This window comes from Adelges cooleyi, unplaced genomic scaffold (assembly GCF_023614345.1).
Source record: "Adelges cooleyi isolate 19-005CV unplaced genomic scaffold, UGA_ACOO_1.1 ACOO_flye_CR_arks_rails_tigmint_CR_PRNA_574, whole genome shotgun sequence".
NCBI classification, from domain to species: domain Eukaryota; kingdom Metazoa; phylum Arthropoda; class Insecta; order Hemiptera; family Adelgidae; genus Adelges; species Adelges cooleyi.
In genome coordinates, this window is record NW_026096268.1 from 2235604 (window position 1) to 2260036 (window position 24433).

Consider the following 24433-nt stretch of genomic DNA (forward strand, 5'->3'; position numbering starts at 1 on the left):
CGACCATCACGCGACCGGAAAAGTATCTATACACCTATCAATGGACACTGTAGCGCATAATATGTACACGCACCGTACTTGCCTATCGGAAACAAGTATCTCGGGACACGCCGCCGCTATAGATACGATCGACCAGGTTTTTAAATTTAACTTCTAAAGGTCAAAGTAGTAAATAGGCGTACATACCCCGCGCGCGATTACCGTTGGCGGTCTTGCAAAGCAAAAACGTTATCACTTATAACCTCCAACACATCCGAGTGGCTTGGGAATTTCCAATATTTGTAATGACACGAATTTCGTTGTCATCGGCTGTTGTACAACGACTGCAGATTTGGAAAAACTTTATTAATTAAGTGTAATATAATATGGTCGACAGTAAAATATCACACCAGCCGGACGTGAACGATGATAGTATTTAAGAAGCATACGGGGCGTTGCCGTCAAACTTTATTCGGCTCGAACGACGGCAAATTAATTTCCTTTATAACTAAAACAACAAGTCGCGTTATTCTGCACATTTGTTTTTACGAGTCGTGGGTGTTTTGCCCCCGAGCCATCGCACCGTGTAATAAAAAAGGCTGTAATAATTATTTGAATTCCGACGCGGTCTTTACACTCTCGGTAATAGCAGTTTATTTTAAAAATATGATTCTGCAAATCCAAATCACTAGCGTTAACTGGAAAACTTTTAAGCAAAACCAAACAATATGACCAAATGGCCCGTCGGTATAACAATTAACCTATGACAAAAAGGCAGTAAAGAAATAACTAGAATACCCATCCGGGTGGTCTGACTGATTTACTTATAAACTTTAAGGCCATAAATGTCTAAGCACGGTGTTACGCTTTGTATTATGTACTTAAGATCTAAATAGGAAAAATCCCATAGTTTGTGGCATTTTCGCATTAAAATTTTAATAATTAAAGGTCTCACAATCTAACATAGAAACTAGCCAAGAGATTTTAAATTAGAAAACTGACGGATGGCACTAATGAGGGCTTTCCCAACACTGTTAGATTGTCTTGATTGTTAGATTATCACCAAAATTGCTTGTTTTTTTAAATATGTGTATTGATTGTAATTATCTGTTTTATATAAAAGGTCTACGGTTTTGAATATATTGTCGACAAGCATAACTTTTCGAAGACCAGTATAAAATAAAGTAGATTTTTCTCAGACAGATTTGAAGTGTCTTAAATAAGTACCTATATCAATGTAGTGTTCTATTTTTTTCACTACGTTACCTTCGAAATTGGTCTTTATTGACTCGGATTACACGCAGATTTCATTGCGACGGTCGTCTATACCCGACGAATTTGCGTTGTAGCTGTTAATTACTATTACTGTTTTTAACTAAACTAACAATAAACACAAATGACGACGATAGCACAAAAGAAACGGAACACGTACTGAGCGAGCCGGTGTTTACTCAAAAAAGGGATGACCTAAATCGTATTAAGTGAGTGTCGTGATGACAGGGTGGTCGTGCACGAGGACGAGGGTATGTGGTTTAACCAAACATAACAGGATATGCTTGGGCAGGCTCGGCTTGCCGACAATAACAGCAACAGCAGTGTATAGAAGCAACGCGCCCAACCAGCCGTCGCCGTTTTCGTCTTCAATACGCCGTCGGTCCACCCGAGCTTATTTTTCTTTTCTTTTTCCATCGCTCTTAGACGGCGTCTCCTATATAATATAATATATATATATACATATGTTTAGTGGTTTTATTTTTTCGTCCGGAGGGGCATTTTGTTTTCCATTTTCCGCTTTGCACTTTGGCTACTTCCGGGCTTATTTATCGCCGCTGTTCGTTTCGACTGGCAGAACGCTTTATCGAAAATCCGACAGATTAAATGGTCAATCGCCGTCTTAATTATTGTACTCGGCCAAATCGCGGTCATCAATAGCGGCGGCTGTGGTTGCCCGTTTCCCTATGGGGTTAAGTACCGTTTCCTCTAACGGGGCAAGTAAGTACACATACACATAGTGTAGTGCGTCCGGGATGACCACCACCACAGCACGGTAGACGATTATCGTTGTACGGTCTATTTGTGTCGATGCGTTACAAAAGATTCGACTTGATGGCTACAAACGCCCAGAGATAATATCTCATCCAAAGCCCACGTCGAGGATGATTAAAGTAGTAACCACTAATGGCGGGGTAGGGGTGCGTTTGGACGGCTATAATTTATTGGATCAAGACAATGGAAGAGTTAACGCGGAGGGCGGAAAACAATAATTAATTGTTATTGTCTTATTTTTCTGCGCTAGGCCGACTGTCAGGGTACCGAATCTAACGACTTTGTTATCAATCAAACGGTTTCAGTTGTTTTTAATTGTTTTGTCTAATATGTTTTTCTCGATACATATTATTTTATTATTATTTTAGTTATAATTGTCCAATGTATTTTGTGCAAGTATGCTGTAAGGTCGAAAAAGATTGAATGAAATTTTGTACCGGGTTCGCCAGCGGTTGTTGAGGATAGCTGGTGAGTTCATACATAATATCTTAATATTTATGTGTGTGCGTCAATAACCGATGGCTATTAATAAAATAGATTATGCGATTTCTTCTATTGTATAAAATTGTTAAAAAATATTAATTTATTTAGAATTTGTATCTGATATTTTCCAGATTAGAGGGTTTAATAGATAACGACTTACTAGGTTTTATATCAAAATTGTCAATTATGCAAAAACCTTGCATAATGGTCGTACGATAAATTATGACGGATAGTTTTTGCACCGGGAAGACCTGGAACCAGTGGGCAAACTTAAAGGTAGCCTACGAGACAAGATCAAACGACCGAATATAATATATACAAGACCCATACATATAACCTACCTTTTCGAGTCTCGGTCCAGTTAACTCGCTCGCCTTTGAACGTTGATGTGATTAATACGAAAAACCGTTATAAAGCACACTTCCATACGTTCACTAGATATGGGCCAGTAGTTTCAACAAAACTTTATATAATAATTATTTCTATGTTTAACGAGAAAACGAATAATATGATATTATGTTTTGTGTAATATATATTTTATGAAATAAAACCGTAGCGTTCGCGGATTTCCCCTTGGGTGTTGACTTACCGCGACCGTATTCCAAAGAATTGTTTCCTGATTTTGTTTTTAATGAGCAAAATAACATCGCTAATAACGAAAAACTGTACTTTATATGTATACTACACAGAGATGTCGGTTATTATACTGCGCCGGATGAAGGATGAAACGAGTGAAAATATAATATTCGTTTTTCGGCATAAGATACTATTGTGTGCGGCGGCGGCGGCTTTTTTTAAGACAATTTTATAACTGGAGACCAACCCGTTTTAAGTGTCTCGCGGGAGTTACTCGAGATCCGTGTCAGCAAGAGGTAGCATACGGGAAACGGTTCGGATGTCGGTTCATAATGTAATATACATGGAATGAACGCGGTCGCCTTGTATAATTTGATATTTGCTTTTACGGGTGGCGCAGTATAGCATTGGGATGCTTTGACGGAGGTATGCACATAAATCTCGTGTACTTTGATATGTATCGGAAGACGAGCACTTTAATAACCTCGCACGTTCGATCGGAGATCCGGCATAATATTATTTCCTAATCAACGTGTATTGTATTTGTACGTTTGGTCCCTTGTTGAAATCGTCTCCTTGGGTTACAACAGCTAATGCCTTAACGTTTCCGATAAACGATAACCCTAAGACGTGTTGTAATATCAAAACGGTATCTTCAATCGTATATATATATATATATATAGGTAAGAATAATAATTATTATGTTTATATTATCACGTGGCGGCTGGAAATTTAAAGAGGCTTCATTAATTCTGGATAATGTATTTTTTAAAGCGGTCATTTGAGAATTAATGCGAAATGATACATTTCAGTAATTACAAACGGTATTACAATACAACGTTATATTGTTACAAATTGATTAAGTCTTTGAAAAAAATAATGAACGTTAATTACATTCGAAGAGCAATAACAAACGACCGATTCAATTGGTAACAATTGATCAGAGATGTTTAAGTAGTCTGACGAATTATAAGTAAGGAAACGGGTTATAACGTTTAGAGAAACGTTTAAATAGTAAAGGATGTGAGCGATGTCGGGTTAAAGAATGATATGAAATATTGAAATCCGTCTTCGCCTATTGGAGGGATTCACATGATGTACACAACATAGAAACTACTTCATTAACCATGTTGTGTTATACAAGTCTCGGGTTTTTTTTAGGCAGCATTTAAAATGTATGTTTAGAATAATATGTATTATAATACTATGGCAAGAAATTAAAGTACCTATAATTAGTAAATAGAAAAAAACAGATGCATGATTTATGCATATTTATATTATTGTGATCGCCGTGGGCTGTTCGAATGGCTCTAAACAATCCGGATTGTGGGTAATTTTCAAGGGCTGCGGTTCGCCGTGACCTTAGAAAATACGGAAAAATTCAAAACATTATAAACGCAATTCTTTGGCCGTAAGTCACAGTCGATTACAGTAATTTAATATATTTCACAGTTAAACGCACGCGTTACATTAAAACAGTTTATGGCCATTACCGTATAATAGTATTAACATAACAATGCACATATTCGACATTTAAACACATTTGGAATGCCACTGTAAACTCGTTTGGGGATCATAAATTATAATACCTAATCGTTTGAAAACATTTCTGCATGCCGACTTACACATATTGACTCATCTTGTATGCTACGCCATGGTGAAGTATTTGTGAATTAAAAAATGTTAAAGCGCCAAGCACCGCATCAATCTTATCACCTTATTACTTATAATATATCATCCGCAAACGTCGCACGTGTCATCCAACTAATATTATAATTTATTAGTAATCTTTCAATTTTACATCCACTCGTGCGGCGCTTGACGTTCTTAAATTCCCTCTAGGCCTTCGAGATGTCACTCGGTTTATCCGGCTTGAAATCATTTATAACGGGAAGATGTTAAATGCTAAAGAGTCGCGGGCAACGAAGGGGAAACCAAGTTGATAATGGATGTAGACCGTATTCAACCGAGTAAGTAATCATTGGGATTTAGACATTTAGTCTTTACCGTGTCCGGCTAATTACTTATCCCGGCTAGTATTATCTGATCTGTTGCCGTCAAACGACCAGTGGACTTCAGTTGTTGTAATCACGATTACAACTGTCCTGCGGTTAGGCTGAACTGCAAATTGTTATCTTAATCATTTTATTAAGCGAATAAAAAAAGATAATCTCGGTTTCAGACCTTTTATTAGTAGTGCATTTTTTTTTTAAAGCTACTGTTGACATTAAGACGGTTACCCGGAAGTTAGCTAGTATAAGTGTCGGCTACTATTGTCATTGATTGACCTACATCATGTATATATTATTGTGTCAAGTAGCAGTAGTTTAGTTTTTCCACAGATTTCCTATTTTATAGCGTTTTTATTTTCTTTACTTTTTTTAGTAGTAGAACGCTTTTATTTCCAACCACCCGCAGATTAATTAATAATGAATCCCGGAAACTCGACAAAGTTTTCCGTTGTGGTGACGTTTCAGCTGACCTATATTATAACGTGTACACGGGTATTCGTTATGACTGATGTAAGTATGTAAATCTACCCGGAAGATGAGCGACTTTTTTCAACACAAACGATAAAAGTTTCAATTGATGTGTCTAGAATTGTTAACCCTGAGTCGTGAAAAATTCAAACGGCGATAGGTTAAAATTTCGATTGAGGAATTTATTTGTCTCGCTCGTCAACTATACTCAACACGTGTATCAATTAATTTGGAAACTACAATAAATCCTAGACGATTTTTGAAGGTCGCAGAGGAGCGGTCGATAGAAAAATTAGATTTGCTCGTACAGACCACAGTCTGACGTTTGGACCCGTTCCGAAATCCGAATGGTAAGTTGATTGTTGTAGGATGAATGACCGCTTCACCGAGAAACGAGAATGACTAGTTATACTAATATAATAAGTACTAGAGTCACTTTAAACTAGAAATAATTTCTTTTGCTCAACGTTCCTATCTTATACACGGGATCAGCTTTTTTGCTTTGTGCTACCAACATGATTAAAATATGTAACTGTGACACGCCTCGTCCATCATATTCTATTGACAACTATTTATCTGTGTTTCTCATTGACATTCCGATTGGTTTCGCCAACTTTTTGCATGCAAATTTTCTACAATTTATCATTTCGTGTCAACCTACATTTGTCATGCCCGAGTGTGTTGCAAATGAGATTTTGTTATCTTTTTAAAAGTTATTTTTTTGTCTCCCGTTTTTTCGTCTTCATTATAACTTAATTTTCGCCCAAGAATATTCTTAAAATGCTTCACCTATATTCAGTTAAATCATAGTAAAATAAAAATAGTAATAGTATTTAGTGTAATAATTATGATGTATAAGTTTAACAAATACATGATTTTTGTTCTATAAATTAAAAACAAAGTAATGCCAAAACTTGGATAGCATTAAATGTTACAAATTATAATAGACTAAAATGTGTGTGAGTAAACAACGTTAATTAAGCTCATAATAAATTACCAAGTTAAGGTTGCTGTATTCATACAGTAACAAACCTCGATTCATAACATGTATCCCAAAATAGTTTCCAAGGTACCGTATACTTAAATCTCAATAAATTCTCTTCTGTGTACATTAAGTTTCTTAATCAAACTCTTTTGTTTAAGTATCAAAGCATCTATCCTGGGAATATGAAACACATAATGATAACACATATGATAATGGATTTCTAAAAATTTGCTTTTAAAACGTAAAATATTTTTGTATTATACTTATATTGACACAACAATAATTAATAACAAACGCCAAATTTATACATACTCAGAATTTATATATCAATAACAACGTGTACTTGTACACATTGAAACAAAGACGCCTATTTTAGGAACAGTTTTTTTTTTTATATAGTTGACAATATTTTAATGTTATTTTGTAAAATTATTTTTTGATACAAAGCCAAGAATAAGTTGTGAATTACCTAATCAAGTGTTTATTAAAATACAAGTGATATTGAATACTCTATTGATGACGGCCAATCAGTTAATTCGCTAAGAATTATTACTTTACACTATAGTTCGACGGAAACAGACACCCTGTTGTATTTTTTTATGATTTTGAATTTTTAAGTTAAAAACTCTTAACCGAACAAACTTTGTGTGGACCGGCAAACAGATGACGGGCGTAGTTGAAAAACAAACGTTAGGTAAGTGATAAACAAACAATTTGGCTTCAAAGGGCGAAAACCATTACGGGATGTGATACCGCAAGAATACTTAAGTAAGGCGTTGAGAAATGCACGTACATTGTAAAGTTGTTTTTTTATTTTTACCAAGCGATAATTTAAAAACTGAAAAAGTCGAATGCGCCCCGACCTAACCTAACCTTTTGAATATTTTGTCATGACGTTTTAATCCGATATTTTAATATGTTTTCCTTGTCATTGCTCTTTTGTGGCACCACCGTAATCCGTGGTGGCATATTGTAATATCGATAGCGTGCTGTCCAACGTTTAAGACTAGCGGGGGTGGGGGGGGGAGACATTTTTCGGCTGGCTTGGGAATAATAATATAACTTGAAAAAGTTCACAGTGATGTGATCGAGAATCTCGGCCAAATACCACAGCGGAGCCGACCTAACATTGTGTAAATCGACGGCGGCGAAGAGGGTATGGAAAACGCGGGCGAGGGGCGGCGAGCGATTCGTCTGTTATAAAATATGTTTGCCGTTCACGTCTAATTATAAAGCGTCTCCGGAACGCGCGGTACAAGAAGATGCGATAACAATCGATGTGTCTTGTTTTAACGGTCGCCGAGTGGAGTTGTTAATAATAATCCAGATAAGAATGTGCGTCGCCTCGGCCTTGGCGCTATTTTCGCGCGCTTAACCAACGAAATTCGCCGAAAATTCGCCTACTTCGAAAAATTCACAGTCGTCCGCTGTGAACGTTACACGGCGACGAAACTACAACAGGAAGTGTTATCATCGCCGGAATAAAATTTAATAATTCTGTCATAATATTAACGCTGAGTGGGTGCGCGTTTGCTGAGTTATATAAGCTATTATTTGTCTGTAGCGATTGAAGTATAGTGCTCGTACCTCGCTCTCGTAAAAATCTGGACAAAAAGGTTCTAGTTTTGTTGTAAACTTGTCGTTTAATCGACTGTACTCCGATGTACATATTATGGTTAAAAGAACAAAATGCAAAAAGTTCATTAAAATAAAAATTAAATTATTGTTTTCGTATATTTCCAAGAAGTGCATTTTGGTTTTTTTTTTCAAAGTACAAAAAATTCTAATAAACGCCTGGTATTATTGTTTGTAAATTCTGTATAGGAATTATTGAGCTATTAAAATATATTGTTTTTAACTCGGCCTTGAATCATTTATGATAATATTAGCGTATCCGCTTAACATATCAGTAGAGTGAAATCTCTAAATTGACGTATTCAGTCTTCAACAATCCCAGAAGTTAAAACACTATTAATAATATGAAGATAAAGCACAATCGAAATTGAAAACTGTCCCTATTAGAATTTCAGCTTGCGATTCTAATTTTTTTTTTATGACGGAACAATTAATATCAATAAGTACATAACTATTCAATGATAGGGTTAATTATTATTGCTTAAGTCTAACAATCTACTAAGTGTATACACTATGTATAGATAAAAACCTTTTGAAACTAAACCACTTTTAAAAAATGGATTGTAATCATTTAATTACTTAGTGCGCAATGCGAGCGTTTTATCTTTTAAAACGGTACAGTGATTTAAAAACAGTTAAGAATTATTTAATTGGTAATAAGCCATTTCGATTTTCAAAACTAGTTCGTTGCAAATAGTTTTGGTCGCTTTATACAAACGTAAGTACATAATTTGAGAAATCGACCAAACGTTTTGTTTGACCGTAATGAAACAAATCGTTTGTCGTGCGTCCCGTCATCGAGGACTAATCCATTGGTAAGCACATTAAACTTAAGTTGACAAACGGTAAATAGGTACTCACAAAGCTCTTCGCCGAGCACCCACGTTTCCGGCCTGGAGTTGACTTCGACGAACACCGTGGGAGTGCATATGAGCAACACCATGAGGTCGGCTATGCTCAGGTTCATCAGGAATATGTTGGTCGAGTTGCGCATGTCCTTGGACTTGAGGATCACTATGGGCACCATCATGTTGCCGACCACACCCACGCCCAGGATGATGACGCACACCACCATGCACGTGGTGCGGATGTAGTCGGGGAACGATAGGTCGGCGTCCAAGAACTGGATGACGCTGGTCGCGGTATCGTTGGACCCGGTGTCGTTGGCTTGCGCGTTGCCGGCGATCACGGCGGTCAGCGGCGAGCTCTCGTTGCCGAACGCGGCCACTTCCAACGCGGAAATCATGTGCGACCACCGGCCGATTTCCCGTCTGCCCGTCCGGCGCTGCTCTTTAGGTTATGCTGGACCGAAGCCGGTGGCCGACCGTCAGCGACCACGTGCAGCAGCCCGTGTTCATCGGATGTCCCTGAGCCCGGCCCCGCCGCATCGGGACGGCGACCTCACGAGGACGGTGCCCGGGACGCTGCAGACCTGCGAACCAGACGAATCAATCGGTTAATATTACGAACAACAATTGTCACTTTTGTGTACAATAGTGTCTCGATGCAATTAATAACACAATTAAACAACCTTTAACGTGTAATTTGCCCTATTTTTTGGGTTTTCCTTAATAAAGAAAAAGTTTGAAAGATTTTTGAGAAAATTGTATATATAGATATATCTTTTGTCTAATTTTCAGACCAAAGAACCCTAAAAATTGATCTATTCAAATATTAAAATAATACGCTCCTTCTCGTCATTTCAACACACCACAATTTTGCATTATTAAAATTCCCAGTGAAACATTAACACGACATAGGTAATGTAAGATTTTTCCCTTTTACAATAGTTTAAAGCATATTTTTTAACTACTAAATAGGATAACGGTATTTTAGGCCAACAATTAAAACTAAAGACATTATTTATAAACAAGCAAACAATCGGTGCGAGAAAAAAAGTTCAGATTGTCCAGATAGTGGCATGCTTGAAAGTAGACAACATCTGACGTTACTACAATCGTTATCAAACGCTTAAGAAAAAGCTTTTACGACAAAACTAATGCTAATGCAAGTAGATTAATGTTGCGTTGACATTATATTTACATCACATATGTACACGAGAACCAACTCCACTGTATCTTCTATTTAGTTCACTACTTAATAGTATTTATATTTGTTTGAATACATTTATCTTGGGATAAGTGAAAACAAAATGTTATGTTTAACAATCACAGCTTGACGATGTAATCACATTTCACAGAATCGCGGATACGGCGAGTAAATTGTTATGTAAACGAATTTAATTATACTCAAACGAATGATTTTACGGTTTGAATAGCACTCGGTGTCTCTTAACAATAACAATAATTATAATAATGGATAATGGATACAATAGTTATTCGAATGGCACTGTCGAGATGTCTAAGCGGGGAACGCAGCCATTGAAATAATATCTCAACCTAAACATCGTTATTAGGCCTCTAAATCACAAACGTACTAGTTAGACATTACATAGAAAACAATGAAGCACAACTTTGGGAAACTGTCGTTGAATAAAGTCCTTGGGGTATTATTCGTGAGTGGGGTAGGGAAATTGTCTACGCGCTAAAACGCTAGATGTACTGTTAATCTAGTTGTTATGGAAAAGTTTTATCGCTGTGCGACCGTTATTATACCACAAAAATATGTATCTCGGTAATGAAGAGCAAATTATATATATACGAGTATATATGTATATATAACCCGAACCGATATTCACAAATTAACCCCAAAAATAAATAACAAAATCAATCAATATGTGTGTACCTAATATTCGTGTAAAAATACCATGTAATTGTAGGGTGCAACGAACACCGCGAAGTCAATAGGAGAGAACTAAATGTTTTATTTTCTCTCGGCTGATGTACATATTTGTTGATAAACCGTGTCCCAAAAGTCTAGTTGGATCTATAATAATTGTAGGTGATACGTTTTCGAATGAACTTGATTTGAGATTTAGAAAATGTATTCAATACATAATCGTATGGGATCTTTCGACACTGACGGTTTAATGGAGCGTTTACATAATAATTGTAATCGTTAGTTATTATAAGAACCATTCGCGCACCGAGGAATTCAATAAGAAAATATATCATTAGTTTTTATATTAATTACAGATGAACCGGAATCGAATCATTGGAATGTTAAACAGAAAAATCAAGTATCTCTCAGATAACAGATTTATCAATTATATATAAATAATTATCTAATATAATACACAGCATGAGAACTACACTAAACGTGGCTTAACTTTGTTAATTATACAATTAAAACTGTATACAAAAAAATATTATAATAATAATTACTTGTTAGTGAAACAACTCCGCGCAAAAAAAATAACTTAAAAGTAGTGTAAAAAAAAAATTATACCGATAATATTTTATTGGTTTGATACGGCTTGGAGTTTGAACCTGTTTTTCAAATATATAATATATAATTTGTAATGTCAATAATTTGCAAGCTTCCCTTGTAAATTGTAGTTTATCAGATGTTAATTTGATACAACACACAATATTTATTAAGGCGCATACTATACGATTTATTTAACCGCAATCTATGCGTTGACTCTCCGAAAATTAATGTTTGATTGTTTTGGTAAATTGCATATTAACAGCGTTGCTGTAAACAAAAACGATTAATTCCAATTCCCTACAGAGATCTACATAACGTCATATCTTGTAATCCAAAATGTATGCGATTGTAATAATTTTAATCAATTTGTATTTGTTTTTTTTTCCTTTCCACGAGGGCATTATTATTAAGCACTGGCAATTAATATTATCGTCGTGACATACACATCACAAAGACAATCATCAATCTTTTGCTAATGAGAAATGATTTCTCTTTGGGGAGTTCCACACTGCGGTGAATAGGTGTGATTTTTATTTTTTTAGCGCTTTTTTTAACTTTTGGTTCGGCACGCCGTGTAATCCTGATCGTAATTCACTGCGTTCCATTTTCACGGTCGACTGACTTAGAACCTTACCGATATGCGCCTTTAAATTATTTCTGTTACGAGCACACATCATATTTTATCAAACTGCAGTCGAATACCATAAATAACGCGCACACGGTGTATAAACCGCAAGTACTTAATCATAATGCATATTCTGTCAAAATAAAAAATAAGTAGGTATTAATTTTATACATTCACAAAAAATAGTCGGTCGAACTTAAATTATGGTTAATATAGAGACACAATTCATTTCTAGTTGAAGTAACTAAATAAATAGTTGGGCCGACTGAATGAGTATTGCTAACGCAACTATACATTTAGTTTGTCCAACTAAATGTTTTGTTGGATCAACTATATGTATTTTTTCCCGTATTCCGACCGCAGTTTTTTAAGACAATTATAACAGCCAACATCAGTGTGGTGTTATAATATAATATTTGAATCCGGTCTAACTTCTATACAACTAACTAGACTAAACGGAACAGTAGATCTTAGAGGACGGTCTGAATAAATTTTGTCGAACTCAATTTTACTCAGTACCGTAGCTAGATGTGAATTTCAAAACAGGGAGAGGAGTAGTGCAAATAAATGAGTTGTACATTTATCTTTTGTAAAACCCGAAATTAACAAAAATCGTAACTTGTAATACTAATATACTAATACTAATGTATGTAATATAACAACTAACACACGGCTTTAAATATTTAGGCCGGAAAATGAAAACAGTAACACAAAAGAATATTAGTGGTATTTATTAACACTAATTACCAAAATATACATATGAACTATATATAATACATATAAAAAGAAAGGGTGTAAAGATTGTATTTTTATAAGTTGAAGAGGTCACTTGTTGGTTTAAGTTATACTGTGTTAAGTATGTTATAAAAAAAAGTACTTATATTTTATGTATATAAATATATATTATATTTAAATAAATTATAGTTATAATAACTACAGCGAGTGGCTCTTTGTAGGCTTACGCGTTTAATGTAATTTTTATTACTTTTATTAGTCACGTTTTTTGCAATAAAAATAAATAAATTAACAATTTTAAAGTTATTTTTTTATCGAAACGATCCGAAGTATTGTCCAAGTAAATTAACGTATTTTAACGATATTGTAAGATCTTATCTATCAGTTAATAATTATTACAAGTATAAACAAGTGTTGGGAGGATAACGTAAAGGTCTCGGGACTCGGTGAGTTTTATTCCACGTTCCGAGTCACTTTGAACCATAATAGAGTTACATTTACTGAGTGGCGCGTTGAACGAATGTTATTCATGAGTCTGAACGGTTTTATACAAGTAAACGACGGCGCCAGTTCTCTGCCATTAGTGTTATTCATTTTTTAATATATAAGTCATTAATTGAAATACCGTTTCAAACCGAAACGGTTTTATCTAATGCATTATTATAATACTGCCCTGCAGACGGACATTGGACAAAATTAGTATGGACTATAGTAACTATACTAAACTAAAACTAACATGATCGAAATTTTTATTTTCAGGAATGAATTTGGTCCGAGGAAGTCGAGATTAAAATTAATACATAAACTGTCAACGCGTTTTTTTTTCAATTGTTCTTATGTCTATTACGCGTTTTGGTGATACTTGTTTTTAAACGTTATAGCATAAAGGGAATACGCTATTTAAAATAAACTTAACAATGTAATAAAACTGAGGCTATACGAAGAAGGCAGGCAAGAAAAAGTAGAGATATTTTAACATTATGTAATTTCTCAACCTGGTACGTGATATTCTTTTTACAAGTGATTTCGTATGAGACAAATTGTTAAGATAAGTGCACACTCTTTAACTTATGGAACTCGTTGGGTCCACATTCCCTGTTTGGGCTTATACCGACATAAATATTATGTTCCATCAAATATAGACCGATTCATGTAAAAAAAAAAAAACATACACATACCAAAAGTTCTTTTCTTCTTTTTGTCACACGAGTCATCCCGTACCGCACCACCAACCCTTTATGTGGGCTCGGTTATATTACGGGTAAAGTACATAATGTAGTTGTTAAAACGACATTGTGTGGTATAATATGAGCTTTTACGCGTTTTTTATTTCTATGTATACACAACGTTGGGCAATTGATGCTACGAAACACAAAGTATGATTTACGACTTATGGTGAATATTTTTAGCCCGACATTATTCAGCAACGGTACAAGTGGCTAGCAATATAGTTGCAAAGTATAAAGAAAGAAGCAAATTTGACGCGCACCAACGCGGATGATTAAATAATAAAACACGAACTGTTTTTGAATAAATCATTTTGTAATATTCTGCAATACTTAATGCCAAAACTCACAGCTAGTTTTATTTGAAAACTTACAAATTTCTTCTTCCCGGGGTAGTGTTCGATCGCCAGTCATGTTTGCGCAGAGACCAGCGGATATCCTTTGAGCTATTTGTTTTCAGATATTTTCTATGAAATGTACGTAGTCTTGATGCCCACGCTGTACTATGTCGTTAAGCACGTTACGTTAATTAATCTCATTAGCGTACCAAGACCCCACACGTTGTATAATGCATTTTATATATTTCAATTTGCAACTTGCTGCAACTGTTAAAGCAAATAGATACGGTACTAGACAATAACTGTTGGTTTACTTTGGTCGTGCCCCGTGTCGGACAAATCTCAAAACCCACAGCGTCCCTGAAAGCGTTAAACTTTAGCAGTTTGCTGCTGGCACTTGCACGTCGCCCGAAATTACTACAATGATTTATAGTGATTTGAAATTATCGCGCATAGAATAATATAGTAAAACGAAACTGTGTGTGTTTTTTTTTTCTTTACATCTCATGACCGTTGTGTTTACATAACTGTGTGTCATACTTACATGTACATACATGTATAAACATTTTGTAAGTGCTAAACTTTAAACTAATATATGCATAATGCATTCCTCGATTATCTATAAAGCCAGACGCAAACAAATCGTCCCAAAGGCAAGAAACGCTCAAGTTGACGGATATACTCGAGTAAGTGTCGGCGTGAAACAAAAACGGCTTTACAACGGCCAAAACAAACTATAGTGCCACGAAAGTTGTAACACGTGTGTGTGTGTAAACTCATATTATGTACATGCCCAAACCCATATGTATTATAATGTACTATATTTATACGTTTCGACAAGACGTTAAAACTTTCCGTTTGTCAATCGTGCACAATTTTTATAATGTCTATTTTGAAATGAACAGTGCAGATTTTGGGCATATACCTATTATATATTATGTTTATGAAATAGTGAAAACTAAAAAGGGTATTAATGATTTTATGAAGCTTTACAATAACGAAAAATTCATATTATATTTTAAAATTGTATGGGCGATGTCCATTAATTTACTTCAACATATTTTTTATTGAAAATCAAATAGGTGCAATTAATAAAAACGGTTTCATTATGAAATACTACATTGGCTTAGGTACCCACCATTACTTCTTATAAAACGCTAAAATATATCGGGCGAATAATGGTTTTTTTTGTAACTGTAAAATTGTATAACTTTAGACGGTCAGTAAACTCCTTGACCTTATAAGCATAATATTCCAATTACTTTCTTAATTATAAAAGACTTAAATTTCTATTCGCCTAGTTAGTTATTTTCATTTCTCCACTTGACTGTTTTACATTTGGATTAATTATTATTGTTTAGTATGAAACTTGGCGACGGACTGTCGACTCGTTCCGAAAGCGGATTTAACGCGGAGTTAAGCTATAATATGACTATATTACTGTATGGAACTTGGGGCGCGCAAATAAAACATAATTTCTCAATAATTGAAGATCATTTGATTCTTTGTAGTATTTATACGTTCTTGGCGGACATGTGAGTCGTGATAAGTTAATGAGAAATAGTTGGATATATTATACATAAATTATACACATATTCACATCTATCAAGCGCGTTCGCATTCCGAATTCTTTAGGAAAATCATAAAATTGCAAATCCGTGTAACCTAGAGGTTAAATTACAATTGAAATTAATGTCAATGCGTTATGTAAAATAATATATTAAATATTAACATAACATTCTGCCGAGATTGGACGTGCTGCCGGCAATAAATCGCATAATCCATAATTACCAACACACGCCCTGTATATTATACTACCATACGCGATTGGCGCACTTAACTCTTTACCTATTCCACCAGTTTGCGTCCGATCGTATTTAACCTGTTTATTGATCTCCATCGATATAATATTGTGCAAATGAAAACGCGACGTTAAAATTTATTGAATTCCATGAGCCGCATGCGGTGTGGGTGTGTGTTAGGTTCTAAATAGTGGACAAAATAATGTCGAAAAACCAAAATTCAATTATTGCAAGCGGCAAAACGGTTTTAATAAAAACTTTACGTCCGCCGGCAATCTGGACATCTAGTTGGATATAGGTTTTCTTTGGTTAGAAATATATAAACACAATAATTGAACTGCAAGAGCGTTGAACACACCAAAACCGGCAATTATCGTAAAACCAAATAGAAAAGCTTAGGATAAACGTAATACATGCCAACAACAGTTGGGTACTTAATATTTTTTCTATGCCAACTGAAATATTATTGTGCATAAGCCGTTCAACGATTTTCACAGGAAGACGGCTACATGAATTTGGGTGTCCATCAAGTCGCGCAAATAAGGTCGAGGGTGTTTAGAAAAATGATTAAATTTTTAGAATTTAAATAAATGTTACACTATATGATTGCAAGATTTAATAGTGGCAATATAACATCAAATTTGTTCAGATTGTTTGATTATAAGAATCATTGTAGAAAAATTTTAACTTTTCAACTGACCATTAGACGAAGTATTTTCATTACAATAATAAGTCCAATAAATGAAATCCTATCTTAACCATTGAAAACTCATTATTGTTTTTAGTCATTTTTCTTTAAGCTTTTACATTTTCCCAAGCATTTCTACGATTTTGAGTCAGTTTTATATTATATTAACATAGAATATGTTTTTGCCGAGGGTGTCTGATTAAAATTGCCATAAAAAAAATCGTTGTTACCTATATATTTTTATGCTTACAATAAAGTATAACTCTTCCGTTTATAGTAGGTAACAATACCAATAGTTTTAAACAAAACGAGTCTTGTGCTGTTTTTCAATGTTTCTGCTCGCAGCCATAGTTGAACTGGATTTTTCCCCCAAAATTTGTACTACATAAATCATCATTTTACTGTGTAAATCGACACCCAAGAGCACAGTAAAACTAATAGAGCAGCCCTATCATTCGACACCACTGCTTTTGGTTGTACAATATTGTATTTTGATTTTATTCAAAACCTAGTAGAACAGTGAACCAGTATTAGAAACGTATAAAGTACACTTGGCTGTATGTGAACAAAAGTGGCATTGATATCGAGAGCACTTATATCGGATTCACTACTACAAAAATATTGAAATCATTGCCTAGGCTTACCATTGTAAAGTACTAGTGATGTTAAAAAAAACTACCGTTTTGGAGAAGAAAAATATTATTATCTTCCGAGTTAGATAAAGAAATTGAAAACAATGCTAAATTAGATATTACTTTTAATTGTTAATTAAAACAAGTGTGGTGTTAATTATGTGTTACAAATGTTTTTAGAGTCATTAAAAAATTGCAAGTTGTATAAACGAAAATTTAACTTATCCTATTTGATCTTATAATTACCACAGGTCACGTTTGACCTTGCCCAGCAGCTTTCATAGTAAAAAATAAATAAAATATTACTGCAAAAACGTGAGCTGGCTTTTTCGAGCGATATTCTGGGAAAATGATCGCTACTAATTACACCAAAAAGTATATTAATTAAAATATAATTTTTATTCCCGGGTCGCTATAACTGTATTATAATATTATATTTTAAGGGTGAAAAACAAAAATGTGTTTAAAAGTTCAGGGAAGAATAATTATTTATTAAGTAATTGATCATTTTATTGAAATAATAGTATTTTTTTTTATTCTCTAATTATTGCGAAAAGGTCATATTATTGAAGGGTAAATTTTAAATTGGTTTATCACTTTTTATTATGCTGATAATACTCCTAACTGAATACCGGATTTTTAAATAACATATTTTATTCTATATCAGCACGCACTAGTCGTTCATTCCCCAAAAGCGTGATTTTGTCTTTGATTTTCCTGGAAGGGAGAATTTTCTTGCACATGCAATATAAACCGCATATAGAGCTATGCTTGTGATATGTTTACAGTCTGTTCATTTCCCCCCTCCCAGCGTAGGCTTTCCGGATAAACGATACTAGCAAGCGGTATAATATTTTAATTTAATGTACGGAATTTTCACATGAGTTATGCGGCCGGTTCGCGTTACAGAAAATCGAATTATTTTATAACCGTTTTTCTTGTACTGGAATCTAGGCGCATACTCGACCACTTGGTGTTTATCCATTACGGCTGTATCCGACCGCCGAGTATTGGATTACGAAATCGGATCCGGATACCGTCCGACAATTAGCTCTGCTGGCCGGCTATTGAAAGCTCCGATTTCCGTTGCTTGTACGAAGTTTGACGTTTCCATTAGGCGCAGCCAAGCCAAGTCGGTTAGGTTAGCAGATCAACGGCTCTTATTATTATTATTATTATCTACTATCATCGGCCGTATAGTAAGAGAGAAATCCCAATAACGGCGACAACGCTATAATATATTATTATGTACTCTACTCCCTCGGATCTTTTCTGGGTTATCGATCAACCGGCGGCGACAAACCAATGTACATAATACTATTATAATAGGTATAATGTACACAACTCAAGTGCCTATATTATTGTGTACGACATGCAGCTTATGCGCACTCGGACTCGTGTGACAAAAATCTTCTCTTCGGTCCGTCTTGCGGCCGGCGAGTTTGTCCCGGCAGTGATTTATCTTCGACTCCGGGATAGGCGCGCGCATGAAGAAGACGTCGTCGATCGCATCACTTATTGTGCACGTAGGTACATAATATTACTACCGTGCAGTATAATTTTTTGTACATCCACCGTACGGCTGTACACCGAGATTGATGGAACCCGTCGTCGGAGGCGCCCATTGTGGCACGAAGACCGGCCGCTAAACGTTACTTACCCGAGCTGTTGTCGACCGACTGCTCCGAGTTTACTATTAATACCATGTACCTACTCCATTCCTTTGGGCTTTGACCTTCCTTGAACAACCATCGTGGTCGTATAATAGTAACAATTAGTTTTATTGACATTGTTGTGTGTTTGCGCGTCGGTATCACAATATAGGTATGGTACCGTCTTATGGCACAACAACAACAATATAAGCCGAGTAATCGTATACACACGAGCTATATAGACTGTCTCACTATATGTCAGGTCGTGTGATGCCTTCGGACACACACCGGTGGAATAGTCGTGTGTGCATATCGTTTCTGTTTGTTTGTGCAAACTGCGACCGCAACAATACCGCGACGATGCTGGTTGTGACTGTATCGGTTATATGTATCTATATCCTGTATAGATAGAATACCTTCAACGGTAGCGAACCTGTATGTGCCAGCGTCTTCCAACACACCGTGAGATGCATTTTTTTTTGCTGAGGTGCAACTACATACGTTGTTCATCGCACTATACTTTTTATAGACTTATGAATACTAAAAAACAACACGGTTGAATCTCGTTATCTTCTATACCGACCACTAAATAACGTTACAACACAAATTTGATGTTAAAGCCGTTGCAGTGGACACTTAACAGTAATACTGTATGTAGAAGCAACAGAACACTGACAATGGTATTGTATTTGTTATATGAAAAAACTTATTTCAGATTAAAATACAGAAAACCTGTTTTTTTTTCAATATGATCCGGTAAAGCCGTTTTAGTCAATATGATTAAAACGCTTCATTAAAACGTCTCATGATATATGAGACATTCGTGAGCAAACTTCGGAAATTAATTTAAATTATTAGCTACTTGTAGTATAAAGTTTGTTAAGGCATACGCCACTAAAATGTATTGTGTGTTGTCAGCATAAATTGTAATCCGATGGTCGTTATATTTCAAGATGACAACGTTATTTACTATACAGTACAGAAAGTTTTCAATAAAAAAAATTGCCACATCTGCTTTTGACATTTGAAAACTTTTGTTGTAGCTTACACTAAGTGGAATGAGGTACCGACCATCAAAGAACATGGGCGGCATGGAACAATATTGTAGTAATCATACACTAAAAACTTTTTCGGAGAAAACATGAAAATAGAGAAAACACTTTTTTTTTTGTAAGATAATTATTTACTAAGAATCGAACTTGGATGATTAGTGACTAGAGTCTAGACTAATACAACTATATGATTTTATCCTAAATAGTTTTATGAGTTCGAAACACTAACGCTGAACGTACAATTAATATTACGGTAGGCATGTTAGTGAATCATGTGAAATAATTTTAAAAAAATTATTCATTTATTAACTCTTATAAAAATACTATTAATAGTGTGATGCAAAAGTGTATGTTTCTATTTTGCTATTATCAGATAATCACTTGATATTTCTAATACTCTACTCTATTTTACTCTTTGTAATACTTATCAAATATTCAACATGAATTCAAATTAAGTTACCAAATGTGTATTAATAGTTTTTATCTGTCTACTACAGCATAGTTTAGAGTGGAACCCCCCCAAAATTAGGATACTATAATATTTATTATTTTATTCGGGAACCTTGTCGTCCGTTATCAGCACGTTTCTAACGTCCGCCGTTTAATGTTAACGCATAATGCAACGTTTTTTTAATGTGACGTTTAGTAAAATATAATCATACTTAATAGTTGTGTGCATACAAAGAGCCGCTTTAACCGCGTTCACATTTGTGTGGATTGACAGGTGGCGGCGGTCGGTGAATCACATTAAAATGACTTCATTAAAACGATAACGCCTAAAGCGCATAGGTGTGCAGCATTGAAACTGTCAGAGTCGAGAGATCAGTAGAGTATAGTAGCCGGCGCATACGAGCGGCTTTCCTCGAGGGTTTGTGGTCGGCTCGTGTACCTGCCGTTGGGCTGCTAAAACCGGTAGGCATGTGGGTAGACTGCGCTTGATAGATTTTAGACAAATCGCGTACCCATTCTTTACCACGTGTCGAGTGTTTACATTGAAAATAACGCAACTATTAATTGCCTTTGCCCTTATAAAAAATGATGTTGTCACCTGCATAACAGGAACGGCCGCCAAAAATGATTTCCCAAACGAAGACAAATTGATTCGTTCAATAATGATGCGTTTGTGTTATATATAATGTGCATTACTTCAGCAGCAGCAACTGGTAATGTCCATGGGAAAACCACAGCCGCGCATTGTCCAGTAGGCTCGTGTAAAAAGTACCTGCCTAATTTCGCGGATTCGTGAGTCTAAGTATACATAATTGGAAGTTAAATTTAGCTCGGACCCGAGATACTTCACACGCGGTTCTCTGAAACGCCAGCCTAATCGTCCATTCACCGGTCGACAGGTAATTTTTCCTAAATATGCTACTCCGTATTAAGTGTCAAGTGACAACTCGTGGCCCGCTCATTCCGGCTTTCTATTTACATATTTTGCTATTATAATAATTGACATTTGGCCGTTACAATTACTATACAGTATACATACCGTGATATTGTAGTGACATTAATAATATTTGGTTTAGTCCCGCGGCCGTCAACAGTTTAGTCGAAATGGACACGTTGTCCTATAGGTACAATTGTATACAGTAATATTTGTATGACATTAAGTTTAAATGAGTTTGACTTATGCGCACAGTAGTACACAATAAACAGTTTTACATTTAATTATATACGAACAACTCTATAGGCGTAATCAGTAATGCACAAACAATGTTCTTTGCGTTTTAATTGCACGTAAACTAGATAATACGGATGACTTTATATTATGCCCGCTTTGGCCTTTTGGATAGGTTTGAGTGTACCGATAAGAATAAATTCCGGTATCGTTTGATGCGTGACCAAGGTAGTTTTTATGGACATTTATGGATATTATTATAACATCATAGCATTATTATGTTACTGTGCGCGTGGATTCCGTAAAAAAATGGAAGTCCTAATTCTTTTATGTTCGAATAGCAAGTATATTTTATAAAAAAAAATATACCGAGAAACCATAAATAACGACACACAAGCTTTCTAGTTTCTACGGTAGCCGTTTTAGAGTTCGGGGTCGAGCATAATCGAATATTAGGCGTAACCGACAAAAATATCGACGATATAAATTACACATTTGCTCAATAATAATTTACATGGCACCGTCGTACATTCCTGTTTGAGGCGGTATTTGAAAAATTAACTTCGATCCAAAACGAGTTTCTTTTACACAGCGTTTCCACTGAACGCGGTTGTCTAGGCTCTGTGCATCAGAATATCTGTCGACGGGTTTTTTATTTTTATTTTTTAAAAAAGTTAATTTGAATACACCGACGAAAAGACATTATAATAATTTTTGACAAACGAGTGACGCAAACTGCAAAATATAAATTGTTTTGTATAGTATTATAATTTTGCAATTCTCCCGTTTAAAGGTTACTCGTCTCTGTTTAAGTATATCCGCGCCGGAAGAAATTTAATAGTATAATCATTTTTATTTTTATCCACTACACGGACAGAGTACATAGCAATAGTATTAGCACATATACACGCGTTCTGCAATGCAACAGGCAACTATACACCTACACACGTTGTGACATCAAAAAGTACTCAAGTCTCTCAACGGTTAGATGGTGTGTCGTGTTGGACGGCGTTCATTGTAATAGTTGGAAAATGATGCGGTGTACTTACAGTGTGACGTTACAATAAAAATCCGACATTTGTTTCCCACTCAAAAACAAAAAGTCAGTATATAACAACATTATTGTAATGTATACAGTCGCGTGTCCAGACATTTTATATTAGGACGGAAAGGAGATGAAGTAATAGAGTGATATTAATGATCCGTGGAGACTTGTTGAATTCTTGGACTTAGAATTAGATGACTTGAAGGCTTTTCTATTACTACTGATATTATTAAAATATTACAAGTTTTTAAGTTTAAGCTGATTTTCAGACTATCAATACTCGGCCAGATTAATTGAAGGGCACAGGGAAAAAACGGCAGTTGTCACATTATGAAAATTTTAGAGTATAGCAAAAACAAAGTTCGTGAATTCCTCTACCTCTTACATAAGAACAAAAAAAAATCACATTAAATGCTACTCTAATAATAAATGTATTTATTTAAACAATCTATTGGCATAAATTGAAAAAAACTATTTGAAAAAAAAATTTTCATAATGTGACTACTACCGTTTTCCCCTGCCCCCTTCAATTGGTAATAATAATATTGTTGAAAAAAAGCCAATGGGAATGGTACGTTTAGTTTAAATTACCTGAATATGAAACCCCATAAGCTACAGTAACCCAAGTGGAACCTACGTTTGTTCGTTATATCCCAGCTTACTCCCTATTATAATATTATATAGGCACGAGTGGGAACAACATTATCGGCGGGAAATTATTTTTGGAGTGCCCCGGTTAACGGCATTACATCAATATAGTCACGGTCTGCTGCCGGTCGACCGGGTGTTTCGAGCTTTTATCAGTGGCTTAGACCCGTGTGCCGACAATGGATATACCTACCGCAATATATCTAGGACGCACCTTAATGTTTGCGATCGAGCTAGGTAAACATCCTGAGTATAAAACGATTTGGTCACCGGTAAAAACTCGAGATACCGCGTTTACATACACTTGACTCCTCTTTACGCCCCACAATATAAGTCGGCGTACTTTAAGCACACACACGCGCCACACACACACACACACACACACACACACACACCAATAGTTTGTCGATAACAACATACAATATTAACCATCAAAGTCATTATGTAATAATTGAAAAACATCTATCGCGTTGTACTGTATATTTACTTGTTAATAATTGTGTGTATGAATTTTTTCAAAACAATACTTACGAATTATAAAATAATTAACGGAACGCCAAATGCGAGAATGACCTATACAATTATTTTACGTTAGGTATAATAGCTGTATGTTAAGCGTGGTCGCCACCAGACCACGCATGCCTGACCGGAACAAATAGAGGCAAAAATGTTTTTTTTTTCGAATAACTTCGCTATACAGTCTAGTGTACTGATAGAAATCAATGTGACCGGCCTGTGTTTAAACATAATTATAGTATTATCGTATGATATATTTATAATATAGCGGTTGTATTTAAACGGAAAAAAAAACAAACCAGCTCAAAATGAAATGGGCGTTGTTACATTTAGAGTTATCTA

General features: G+C 35.2%; 1 protein-coding gene across 1 annotated transcript in view; it reads right to left on the reverse strand.

Annotated features, from left to right (window-relative positions):
* The window catches only part of LOC126843019 (thyrotropin-releasing hormone receptor-like), a 95430-nt gene that overhangs the window by 57687 nt on the left and 13310 nt on the right, over positions 1-24433 (reverse strand). The window contains exon 2 of the mRNA XM_050580313.1: positions 9046-9616. Within this exon, the coding sequence (XP_050436270.1) occupies positions 9046-9430 (385 nt within the window). The 5' untranslated portion in view covers positions 9431-9616. The remainder of the gene's footprint in view (positions 1-9045; positions 9617-24433) is intronic.